General features: G+C 44.9%; 1 protein-coding gene across 2 annotated transcripts in view; it reads right to left on the bottom strand.

The window, feature by feature from the left end:
* The window catches only part of Afg1l (AFG1 like ATPase), a 141,871-nt gene that overhangs the window by 115,573 nt on the left and 13,858 nt on the right, over window positions 1-12,440 (bottom strand). Inside the window, exon 2 of one of the 2 annotated variants that reach the window (XM_027402231.2) lies at window positions 2,284-2,507. In XM_027402231.2, coding sequence (XP_027258032.1) covers window positions 2,284-2,507 — 224 coding nt within the window. Of the gene's footprint in view, window positions 1-2,283; window positions 2,508-12,440 lie in introns of those variants that run through there. The other variant, XM_027402233.2, reaches the window with a different exon arrangement.

Raw genomic sequence — 12,440 nt, forward strand, 5'->3', positions numbered from 1 at the left:
CTCTACATCTGTAATGGCAGTGCTAGCCAGGGAGGTGGAACAGGATGATCCGGGGGTCTAGTCCAGGCAATCAGGCTAACCCCAGCTGCAATGGGAGATCCTGTCTCAAAAAGGAAGGGGGATGGAAGCTGGTCTCCAGAGCGAGTGCCAGGATATGCTCTAAAGCTACACAGAGAAACCCTGTCTCAAAAAACAAAAAACAAAAAAACTTCTTTCATTGGGGTTTTCTCCTTTAAGTTTATTTGTTTTTGTCTATTGGGATTTTTTTTTTGTTTCATTTTTTGGTTTTGTTTTTTTTATGTGTAGGTGAGTATCTGCACCAATGCATGCCATGTGTGAAAACATGCCCTCACCAGCCAGAAGAGGGCATCAGATACCCCAGAACTGGAGTTACAGGCAGTTGTAAGCCACCTACATAGGTAGTGGGAACCTAACCCCGGTCCTCTGGAAGAGCTACAAGTGCTCATAACCACTGAGCCATCTCTCCAGCCCCTCATCAGAGTTTTAAACAAACTACCAGTGCCCCTTTTCTAACAACCTTAAATGAAAGAATGGTTAGGTAATGGAAAGCAACAGAGTGGTGACCAGTCAATTAGGGGAAACTATTTCTCAGGTGTGCAGCTCTCTGACTATTGAAGACACTTCCACAGTAGGATACAGAATGAATTTTCCTATTGCAGCTGAATTTCAGCAAAACCTCAAAGCAAAGAACAGGAAGCAAGTGCTCCATCCACCCCAGGAGAAGCTTACACCCACACAGGGTTATTTTGGAACAAATACATAAGCAGTTCGGGCATGGTGGTACACTCCTGGTGCTCAAGGGTTAGAGTACCTACCTATGAGGTTTAATCCCCATGTACTACCAAAAGGAAAAAAAAAATTGTGTAAGAGTTTGAAGCCAGCATGGTCTACACAGCAAGACCTGTCCACTAATTAATTAGCTGATTAATTAATAAGAAATAAAAAGGCAAAACACCTTAAAACCAAAGAGTGATCAAGGCAGAAAGTTGTTAGCTGGGTAAGGAGTACAGGGAGGGTCCCAGGAAAAGCATCCAAAGGCTAGGGCTGGGAATAAAAGGAGCTCACCCTCCCAGGTGAATGAGGAATGCCACAGGCAGCTACCACAGCGGGATTCGCAAGTGCCTGTGGGTGCGCCTGACATTAATCCTCAGAAATATAAGGGCATGGAGGGCAAAAAAATCTGGTGCCTTCTTCTTGCCCACAGAAGTCCAGGCTGGGGACTAGAAGAGTAGCTCAGCGGCTAAGAGCACTGGCCACTCTTAGAGAGGCCCTAGGTTCGGTCCCCAGTACCCGCACGGCTGCTCATAACCATTTGTGACTCCAATTGCAGGGACTGTAATGCCCTCTTCTGTCCTCCACAGGCATGCGTACCCTACATGCAGGCAAAAGACACACACGTTTTTGTTTTGTTTGTTTTGATTTTTAGGAAAAAGAAGAAAAGAAGAAATCCAGGGTAACTAAAGCACTCCGTGCTACAGGAGTTGTAGAAACAAAACCTTATGTACCCACAGCCTCGGAGGATCCATAAAAAGGGTCCAGGGAGAGCGTCCTGAAAGGACAAAAACTGGCTGCGAGCAGAAGGGTGGTCTCAGCAAAAAAGCAAGGGTGGGAGGGGTTTCTCCAGTCACAAGAAGGCAGTCAAAGCCGGACATTGGTGGTGCACGCCTTTAATCCCAGCACTCGGAAGGCAGAGGCAGGCGGATCTCTGTGAGTTCGAGGCCAGCCTGGTCTCCAGAGCGAGTGCCAGGATAGGCTCCAAAGCTACACAGAGAAACCCTGTCTCGAAAAACCCAAAAAAAAAAAAAAAAAAAAAAAAGAAGAAGGCAGTCAAAGGCTGGGACACCATGAAAGTCCCCAGCAGAGGCTTTTGGAAGCCTCCAAAGTGTCCCTTAACAAAGCGCTAACAGCAGCACCTACTATTAAAGGAACTAAGATTGCTGTCTACCCTACTCTGGTATCCTACGTCCGGCCCTCAGAAGCATAGCAAAGGAGGAGAGAAGGACACTTGGTCTCACGCCCTTCCACCACATTCCAGGGTGAGGCTTGAGGACTGGGACGGGGATGCGGGTGGGGTTGGGCCGCATAGAAGCTTCATTTAGCTAGGCCTACACGATTTAGTAGCTATGAAGCTGTTTGAACCCGGGAAGGTAAGAGAAGACACAAGAACATCAGAAGGGCAGGAACCGGAATCCACCAAGCTAAGGCAGCTTTGGGGTCATCCTTCCAGCACTGAATCCATTTTAGAAGATGTGAAAGCCTCACCTTGGGGAAGAGCCCTGCTTCCTCTATGCTGTACCCTTTCAGGTCCTCCAGTAACTTCTGCAAACATTGAACCACTCTTCTTTGATGTTCATCGTCCCGCAGCTCCTGAGCTTTGATCAGAAAGTCATAGTGGTCCAGAGGTCCACGGCAAACAGCCAAAGCTTTTGAATGGACCACAGAAGCCGCTGTTGGGCGCAGGCCTTCGGATGTCTGGGCTGTGTAGGCTATAAACAAAAACACACAAGGGTTTAGACTTCATTCACCCATTCCTTCGTGCTTTCATTTAGACAAGGTCTCAGGTAGCACTTGAATTCCCTACATAGCTGAGGATGACTTTCAGCTTCAGGTGCTCCTTGCCTTTATCTTCCAAGTGGGGGAACAACAGGCGATTTGGTCCTTGCCCCTGGTTCTTGTCAAGAGTTCCCAAAACCAGTTCTCAGAACATCCTGAGTAGGTTCTGGAGAGATGACTTGGTGGTTAAGGAGTGTGGAGCCGATTCAGTTTCCAGCACTCATACTGGGGTGCCTCACAACTGTAACTCTATGGGGGGGGATCTGATGCCCTCTTCTGACCACTGATAGTACTGCACTCAAGTGACACACAGTTATACACATATACACCTAATTTTTAAAAGAATCTAAAGGGGCCAGGTATGGTAGTACACACCTTTAATCTCAGGACTCAAGAGGCAGACATAGTCAGAGCTCTGTCAGTTTTAGGCCAGCCTGGCCTTATAGCAAGTTCCAGGCCAGCCAGAGCTATAAAGTAAGGCCCTGTCTCAAAAAAATGTTAAGGGAACAGGAGCAGTGGCTCAGCAGTTAAGAGCAGGAACTGCTTTCCAGAGGGTCAGGTCCCAGCATCCACAGCAGGCAGCTCACAATGCTCTGTTACTCCAGTTCCAGAGAATTCAACAGTATCTGGCCTCTATGGTTACCTGCACACTCATGGTGCATATAAAGTAATGCAGGCATGCATACATACATGTAAATAATAAATTAATCTTCTTGTTTTTAAAATATCTTTTACAGAAGAGTTCCCTGAGTGGTGTGTCTTCTGTTATTCATAGCAATCTCCTTCTGACTTGGACAGCTTCAAAACAGGGATGCACAGAACTCTGGGGAGGGCAGGAGAGAGGACTGGAGGTTGAGCTTCGCAAGGACTCATAAACAAAGAGACCTGGGAGTTTCCCAATCACTGGACACAGCTATGCACCGAGAGGTGGTTTGCCTGCCTCATGCTCTCTTCCTTTCCACTTCCCAGGATTGCACCTTCATGCTAAATGAGTCACAGCCTGAGTTATGTGAACTATTCCAGGTAATCAGCAAACCTGAGGTGGGAAAGGGTACAGAAGTCCTTGAATATATGCCCTGCCAGGCAGAGATGTGGGTAAGCAGGGCATCCCGTTTGCAGCTGGCGTATGAAGGCATCCACTTCATGGAACTCAGCCACACTTGGAAATCTGCTCTTCACTCCCAGCAGACAGTGTCAGCATTTAATTGACTCTTGGACTTGCAGCTGATATTTAAAGATTTTAGAAGTGGGGTGGTGGTGGTGATGCACACCTTTAATCCAAGCACTCAGGAGGCAGAGGCAGGTGATCTCTGAGTTTGAGGCCAGCCTGGTCTACAGAGTGAGTTCCAGGACATCCAGAGCTACACTGAGAAACCCTGCCTCAAAAAAAAAAAAAAAACAAAAAACTGAAAACAAAAGAATTCAGAATCTCGTAATCAGAGAAAAATGCTCTTCTCACTTAATTTTCTGGAGTTTAACCAATTAGTAAAGTCCAAAGCAATATCCCTTTCCCTCCTTCCTATAACCTCTTCCCTTATGAATACTCAATTCTACATCCATTCCCTCCTCCCCTTCCCCACACGCCACCCTTGCTGGGACTCTGACTATCACTTGTTTGGTTGTGGCCGTTGTCCCCCTCATCACCTCACCAGCACCCACTACCTAGAACGCCTTCCACGACTGCAAATGTAACCCCATCAACATTGTGTTTGTGGCAACAGACAAAACTTCGACCTATCCAATGCCTTTAATTGACTTTCTTTGCAATTCTAGAATCAAGTTAACTCTTTTTCCATAAAATTCTGTTTGTGTTCCAGTGAGCTGGGCAGAAGAGGTTGGTTTCATAAAGTGCTGAAGAAGCCAGAAACAAAACCAAAAGCAACCTGCTATAAACTTTGGCATTCTGTTTAATGAGTGATTTCTCATAGTGCCAACTTTTTTATATACAAAACCCTTCCATTCAGTTTAGGCCTAGCAAGATGGCTTAGTAAGTAAAGACACTTGCCTTGCAAGCCTGATGACCTGAGTTTGATCCCTGAACCCTTATAGAGATGGAATGTGGGTTGTCCTCTGATCTCCACATACTTGCCGTGGCATATACAGGCTCACACATGTATATCAACCACACACATAATAATAAAGTTTAAAATTCTCAATTTATTAACAGAAAGTAGAAAGGGAGGAACATGTCTATACTCATATATTATAACTCCCATTTCCCATCAGCCCCCTGCCACTTCCCCACCTTCTAGGATCACTTTAAGTACAAATAGCATGCAAGGGTTAACATAGCAGGCCTAAGGCTGCTATCCACAGAAATACCTGTTTGCAAGACTGGCTCTTGACAACAGTTGAGTTAAGAGGGGGAGGGGGGATGGAGGGCAGGATCATCGAAGCCAAAAAAGTAAAGAGTGACACTCTATAAACAATGCCATTCTAATGGATATCTACTCTCCTTCATTAGATCAGAAATACTGGAATATGTTAGGCAACAGGTACCTATGTAACCACAACCATAAAACCTTATGCTGGGGCTGGAGAGATGGCTCAGAGGTTAAGAGCACCGACTGCTCTTCCAGAGGTCCTGAGTTCAATTCCCAGCAACCACATGGTGGATCACAACCATCCATTATGAGATCTGGTGCCCTCTTCTGGTGTGCAGATATACACAGAAACAGAATGTTGTATACATAATAAATAAAATCTTTAAAAAAAAAAAAAAAAAAAAAACCTTATGCTGGGCCAACAAGATGGCTCACCTGGCAAAAGCCCTTGCCACCAATTCTGATGATGTGTGTCTGATCCCTAGAAAGTGCATAGTGGAAGGAGAGAGAGCCCACTTTCACAAGTTGTCCTCTAACCTCCATACATGGGCCTATGTGTCACTATGTGGACCAGGGTGGCCTTGAACTCACAGAAATCCTCCTGCCTATGCTCCCTACAATTGGATGAAATGTGTGCACCACCACATCCCACTAGATATTTTTGAATCTTCTGTCTTTGTAACTTTCAAATATCTTGTCCTCTCATTAATGACTACTGTACTATTTCATCAGTTTTCCCCTCTACTTCCTACTAGTTGCTTTTTCTTTCTTCTTTCTTTTCATTTGTGTTTCAAAACAAGGTCTCACTATATAGCACAGACCATCCTCCAGCTCACAATCCCCTCTTTCTCTCTGACTTCTAGACTCTGGGATTACCAGCGTGTGTCACACACCAGGTTTTCTACCCTTCTAGACTCTGGGATTACCAGCGTGTGTCACACACCACTCTTTTTTTCTATCCCTCATCTCCCATCTATTTTAAAAATGTTAAAAATAACAACAAAGCATCCTGAGCCCCATTGTGGTGGGACATATGCCCTCCTCCCTTCCTGTCACTGTCACTGGTCACATCCTGTTCACTCCAAGCCTGTGATGACAGGCCTTGATGAGATGGCTTCTGGCAAGGCCCCCCAGGGCCCATTGTCACCAAATTCGGCAGCCACCCCTAGGTCTTCCTATCCCCACTTTCATTTGTAAACTATTTCCCTTCTAAAGATTGTGCATAGGAAGGCCTGGAGACAAAGCACTGTGTCCTCGGCACCCAGCTTTGGAAAGCTTAGCATCCTTTATTGCTTTTATTATTACTTACCAGTCATCGTTTCTTATGTGTATATATTCTCCTTTTTTTGAAAAAGAAAATAAAGGAGAACTAAGGAAGAGGCAAATGTGAACACAGCCAGTCACCCAGAGGAAAAAAAAATTCTCTCTGCAAGACGCTCAAGGCTGCAACTGGGCAGTCTCGCCCTGGATAGCAGCTGTATAAACTGAAATACAAAAGACTTTGCCAAAGCTGCACTAAATTAAATCTGTTCCTACACCAGTGTACACAAATTATGTGATGCTGCTACCATATTATTTTGATTTGTATTAATTTGTCTTATTGTACTCCAAATGGACATTGGGAAAATGCCATTCTGAAGTTCCATACACTAATCTACAAACAAAAAGGGAAGTGCAATGATATATTACTTATGATTTATTAAAGCCTGACTGAGGACTTGGAAAGCAAAGTCAGTCACAAGCCATAGAAGTCAGGCACACACCTTTAATCCAGAAGCCAGAGCTAGGAGGTGGTGGTACACACCTTTAATCCTAGGACTCAGGATTAAGAGATAGACGATGACCTCTGAGTCCAAGGCCTCCCAGGGATACATAAGAGTGAATCAGCCTAAAAGAAAATCATAGCTCACACCTTTAATCCCAACATTAGGGAAGTACATAAGACAGAAGCAAGGTCTCAGAGAGGCATTCGCTCTCCAGCCACACTGAGGAGTGGTGGCAGTTTGAGACTTGGTGACGAGCTGGTGTGTCAATCAGCCCTTACAGCCAGAACTTGAGGTGAAAGCTAGTAGCCAGCTGCTTTGCTTTTCTGATCTTCAGCTTGAAGTCTGAACCCCAATATCAGTCTCTGGGTCATTTATTTATTCATGTTACAGGGAAGACCTGTAGAAGCCCAAAAGAATCTGTGTTGCTCTTTCTAACACCTCAGTGTTGGATCTTCTGTCACCACTTTCTACAAGCCAAGTTTTTGGAAGCCTCCACTATACTCCATAGCTCACTGGCTATATATTTAGTCAGAACTGGTGCATGCAGCTACATGGGGGACAGGGGTGTGCAGAAACAGAGAGGGAGGTGATTAAAACTAGAGTACCACTGAAGGCTAAATAAACTGCCAGAGGCCACATCATTTTACAACAGCAGCAGCCACAAACTGCCAACCTTTACTGAATACTTGCTATATACCAACTCATTTCATCTTCACAACCACCCTGTGAGGTAGATACTTTATCTGAGCTTCAAAGATAAGGAAACTGCTGAGCTGCTCAGCACTTGGGAGGTGGTAGTAAGAGCATCAGGAGTTTAAGGGCACCCTAGTTATACAGTATGTACAAAGTTAACCTGTACTACATTAATCCTTCTCTCGGAAAAGAAAACAAGTAAGGAAACTGCAGCACAGAGAAGCTTAGTAACTGGTCCACATTCCCAAATCAGGAAGTCCACATGGCCAGCACCACACCCAGGAGTGCAGAAGGGAGGCCTAGGGGAGGAGCTTGGCTCTGGGGTATGCTTTGTCTTTTTAGCCTGACTCCTTGACCAATCTGGGCTCTCAATCACAGTACTGTCATTTCCTCTGGCAGACAGCCTGTTGTCACCTCCCTCTCCAGTGATGCTCACATTGACATCTGTTTCTGCTATCTCCCCCAGACCTCTTCAAACAGAGTCTAGGACAGGAATTCATTCTATTCTACCTTCACTATTTTCCTATGAAGTCAAGACTGCTATAGCGACTCAGGAACATGAACGGAAATAGGGCTGACACATACAAGCTGATCATAACCATGCCAGAAAGCATGGTTGGCACTGCTTCCACAAGCTGAAGTGGAACACCAAAAGGATTCACTGGGTCTATTGACTGTGAGAAGGTTATTATTATTATCATTATTGCTACACAATTCAGAACCTTAGAAAAATGGTAGACAAGAAAATCAAACAGAGAGCTGGAGAGATGACTCAGTGGTTAAAAGCACTGGCTGCTCTTCCAAAGGACCCAGGTTCAATTTCCAGCACACACACACACACACACACACACACACACACACACACACACGTAGCTCACATCTGTCCATAACACCCATTCTAGAGAATGCAGTTCCCTCTTCTGACCTCCACAGGGTACAAGCATAAACTTGGTGCACAGACATACATGCAGGCAAACCTCCATACACATATAAACAAACAAATTTTAAAACAGTAATAGCAACATGATGAAACCCCCATCTCAACAAAGGAACAGAGGGAGGGAAGAAAGGAAAGAGAAAAGAGGGGAAAAAAAAGAAAGAAGGAAGGGAAAGGGAAGGGGAGAGATAGAAAGACTTAAAGGCCCTCTCTCCACCACCTTTCCTCTCTGTCACGGCGGTGTGCATGAATGCCCTGGTAGACGCTCGCAAGAGCATCAACACTGTGAGAGAGGCAGACATGGGGTCCTCATCAGGCCTTATCCAAAGTCATCACTGGATTCCTAACTTAATGACGAAGCATGGTGACATTGGAGGATTTCAAATCAATAACGGTCACAGAACTGGGAAAATTGTTAACTTGTCAGGCAGGTTGAACTTAGTATGAAATGTTGTGACGATAGTCCAAAGACCTGGAGAAATGGCAGAATAATCTGCTCCCTTCTTGCCAGTTTGGCTTCATTATGCTAACAACCTTAACTGGCATCATGGACCACAATGACGCAAAGGCAAAAATACACATGTCGTAGACATTACCTACTGCTGTGAAGAGATGCCATGACCAATGCAACTCTTGTAAAGGAATATATTTAACTGGGGCTGGCTTACTGTTCAAAGGGTTAGTCCATTATCCTCATGGCAGGGAGCATTACAGCACACAGACAGACATGGTGCTGGAGAAAGAGCTCAGAGTTCTATATCTGGAGCCACAGGCAGCAAGAAGAGAGAGAGAGTGACACTGGGCCTGGCTTGAGCATTTGCAACCTCAAAGCCCACCCTCAGACATACTTCTTTCAACACGGTCACAACTCCTAATCCCTGTCAAGTATCGCCACTCCCAAATGACCGAACATCCAAATCTATGAGCTTATGGGGACCAGTCCTATTCAAACCACCTCAAAACAGGAGAAAAGATCCTGGATTCTTTTTCTAGAGATATAAAACATAAATAAAAAGCCTCCATGGAACCCAGCACTTGGGAGGCAGAGGAAAGGAATCTCTGTGAGTCCGAGGCCAGCCTGGTCTACAGAGCGAGTTCCAGGACAGGCTCCAAAATATTACAGAGAAACCCTGTCTCGGAAAAAAAAAAAAAAAAAAAAAAAAAAAAAGCAAACAAACACACACATACAAAAAAAATAATAAAAAAATAAAAACAAAACAAAAAAGCCTCATGGACAGTGTGGAGGTGGGGCAGATAAAATGGACTACAAAATTCTCAAAGAATCAACATTTGGAGTCAAGGCTGGGACGGGCAGCATTGGTGCACACCTTTAATCCCAGCACTTGGGAGGCAGGTGGACCTCTGTGAGTTTGAGGCCAGCCTGATCTACAAAGTGAATCCTAGGACAGCTAAGACTGTCTCAGGAAAACGGGCACATGCATGTGCGCTCGGGGTGGGGGTGGGAGGCACGGGTGAAGCAATTCTGAAAGGTAAAAGAAAACTAGCATTAATAATCACCAACAAAACCCATAAGACAGTGTTCTTATTATCTGACTTTTCAAAACAAAAACAACAGAACTGAGGAAGACAGGTTTCCCGCACTAAAACAATTGAAAAGGTCAGGGAAGCAGAAACCCAGCCAGGATGTGGAGCTAAGCTTGGGAAGCCCCACAGGTATCACTTCATTAAAGCCACCAATATGCTGCAGACAACAGACAGCTCCAGTCTGTCACAGCCAGGCAACTGAGATTCAGCACAAACCTCTCTCAGCCCCTCCTTAGGCTTCATGGTCAATCAGCACCTGGCTTTCTCCGTCTCCTCCAACACAGCAGGGTCATAGGTCATCACCACTCCTGACCACACCTCTTCCAGCCCACCAGAGCAGCTTTGTCAACTAAAAGTCCAGAGTCAAAGGGGCAGAGAGAAACTGCTCATGTGACTCTACACATAGCTGACTTGAAAGAATTAGAGGGTAATCCGATTTATATACAATTATATAGAGAAAATACAGATACCAGAGGAAAATACAAATGATGCAGTCCTCCACTATGAAGCTGACACAAAGTTAGGTTAGAACACAAGTATGGCCACTCCAAGTATCAGTAGCCACAATAAACGGAAGATCCTGCCAACACAGAAGTTAATTATGGAGCATTTAATTGTAAAAAGTTAGTTGGGAGCCAAGTGTGGAACACATCTACAACCCCAACACTCAAGAAGCTGAGGCAGGGTGACCAACCTGGGCTATACAGCAAGACTTTGTCTCCAAAACAGAAGACTCAGCTGGGCCATGGTAGCACCTCATGTAACATCAGCACTTTAGTGGCAGAAGCAGAAGCACTAAAAATCTGAGAGCAAACTGGTTAGCCAGCCAGACCCTGACTCAAAATATTCCTCAATTATCGGTAAAAGATCAAAACCAACAAACAGGAGAAACAACTAGAGAAATGAAGTTTCCACAGTACAAAGTTCTGCTCAATGTTACAAATATAATAATATAATATAGGTGCTGTAACTGCGCCCAAGAAACTGACAGAACCCTCAGAAAAACACAAACCTGAACAAAGACTGTAACAAAACATTGGTCTGTAGCAAGGCGAAGGACAGAGGCTGTTAGATCATAGAGCCAAAGATAGCAGCCCAGGTCAGGAAGTTAAGGAAGGGGGTGAGAGGATGTGATAGTTCCATTGAGATCAAAGGGACAAAGGGAATTCAGCCAGGGGAAGGAAGGGAGGTGGCACACTGGCAAGCCAGAAGACTCAGAAATGCAAGAGTGTGGACACAGATTTCAGTATGGCTCTGGAATCAAATGGAAGGAGGTGCCAGGGACTGCATAGTGAGATCCTGCTCAAAGAAAAGTCTAAATAATATCAAACATTATGCAAGGTCTATATGAGAAACAGCAAAATCTTTCACAAAGGCATAAGCAAAATATGAAAAAAGAAGCATATTATAGGAAGGAAAGATAAAGATTTTATTTATTTATTATGTATACAACATTCTGTTTCCATGTATATTTGCACATCAGAAGAGGGCACCAGATCTCATAACGGATGGTTGTGAGCCACCATGTGGTTGCTGGGAATTGAACTCAGGACTTCTGGAAGAGCAATCGGTGCTCTTAACCTCTGAGCCATCTCTCCAGCCCCATATGAAGGAGAGATAAAACAATATAAATTACCAATAGTGGCCAGGCATTGGTGGCACACGCCTTTAATTCCAGCACTCTCAGATCTCTGTGAGTTTAAGGTCAGTCTGGTCGACAGAGCGAGTTCCAGGACAGCCTCCAAAACAATACAGAGAAACCCTGTCTCAAAAAACCAAAAAAATATAAATAAATAACCAATTGTTTTCAATTCATTTACAGAATAAATACTTCCACCAAAAGGAGGTGCTATGGAAACAGCTCCATTGGTAAAGTGCCTCCAGGGACGAATGAGGACCTAAGTCAGGATCCCCAGAAACCACAGAAACCCAAGGAGGGAGCCGGGTGGTGGTGAGGCCACCTTTAATCCCAGCACTCAGGAGGCAGAGGAAGGTGGATCTCTGTGAGTTCGAGGCCAGCTTGGTCTACAGAGCTAGTTCCAGAACAGCCAGAGCTGTTACACAGAGAAGCCTGTCTCGAAAAAGGAAAAAGAAAAAAAAAGAAGAAAAAAAAAAGGAAAAAAAGAAGAAAGAAACCCATGGAGGGGGTACAGACTGTAACCCCAGCGCTGGGGAGGCAGAGCCAGCAGACCCCAAGAGCTCCTGGCCAGTCAGCCTAGCCAGGATGAGCTCCAGCCTCCCAAACACTGTAGAGAGGAATGGAGACACCCTATGGAACCTCTGGCCTCCCCTCTCACTGGAACAGGCATCTGTATACACTACACAAACATAGACTCTCACCACACACAGAAGGAAAGTAATAAAGAGATCTTGACTAACACATATGGAAATAAATCTGAAACACCCCAATAGAAAGTTCCATATCCCTGCACTTGGGAGGTGGAGGCAGCTACAGGATCAGGAGCTCAAGGCTATCATCAGCCATGTGTTAGAGTTCAAAGTCAGCTCGGGATACATGAAAAGTATCTCTGTTCTCTCTCTCAATCTCTCTCTCTCAATCTGTGTGTGTGTGTGTGTGTGTGTGTGTGTGTGTGTGTGTGT

This window comes from Cricetulus griseus, chromosome 2 (genome assembly GCF_003668045.3).
Source record: "Cricetulus griseus strain 17A/GY chromosome 2, alternate assembly CriGri-PICRH-1.0, whole genome shotgun sequence".
Lineage (NCBI taxonomy): Eukaryota > Metazoa > Chordata > Mammalia > Rodentia > Cricetidae > Cricetulus > Cricetulus griseus.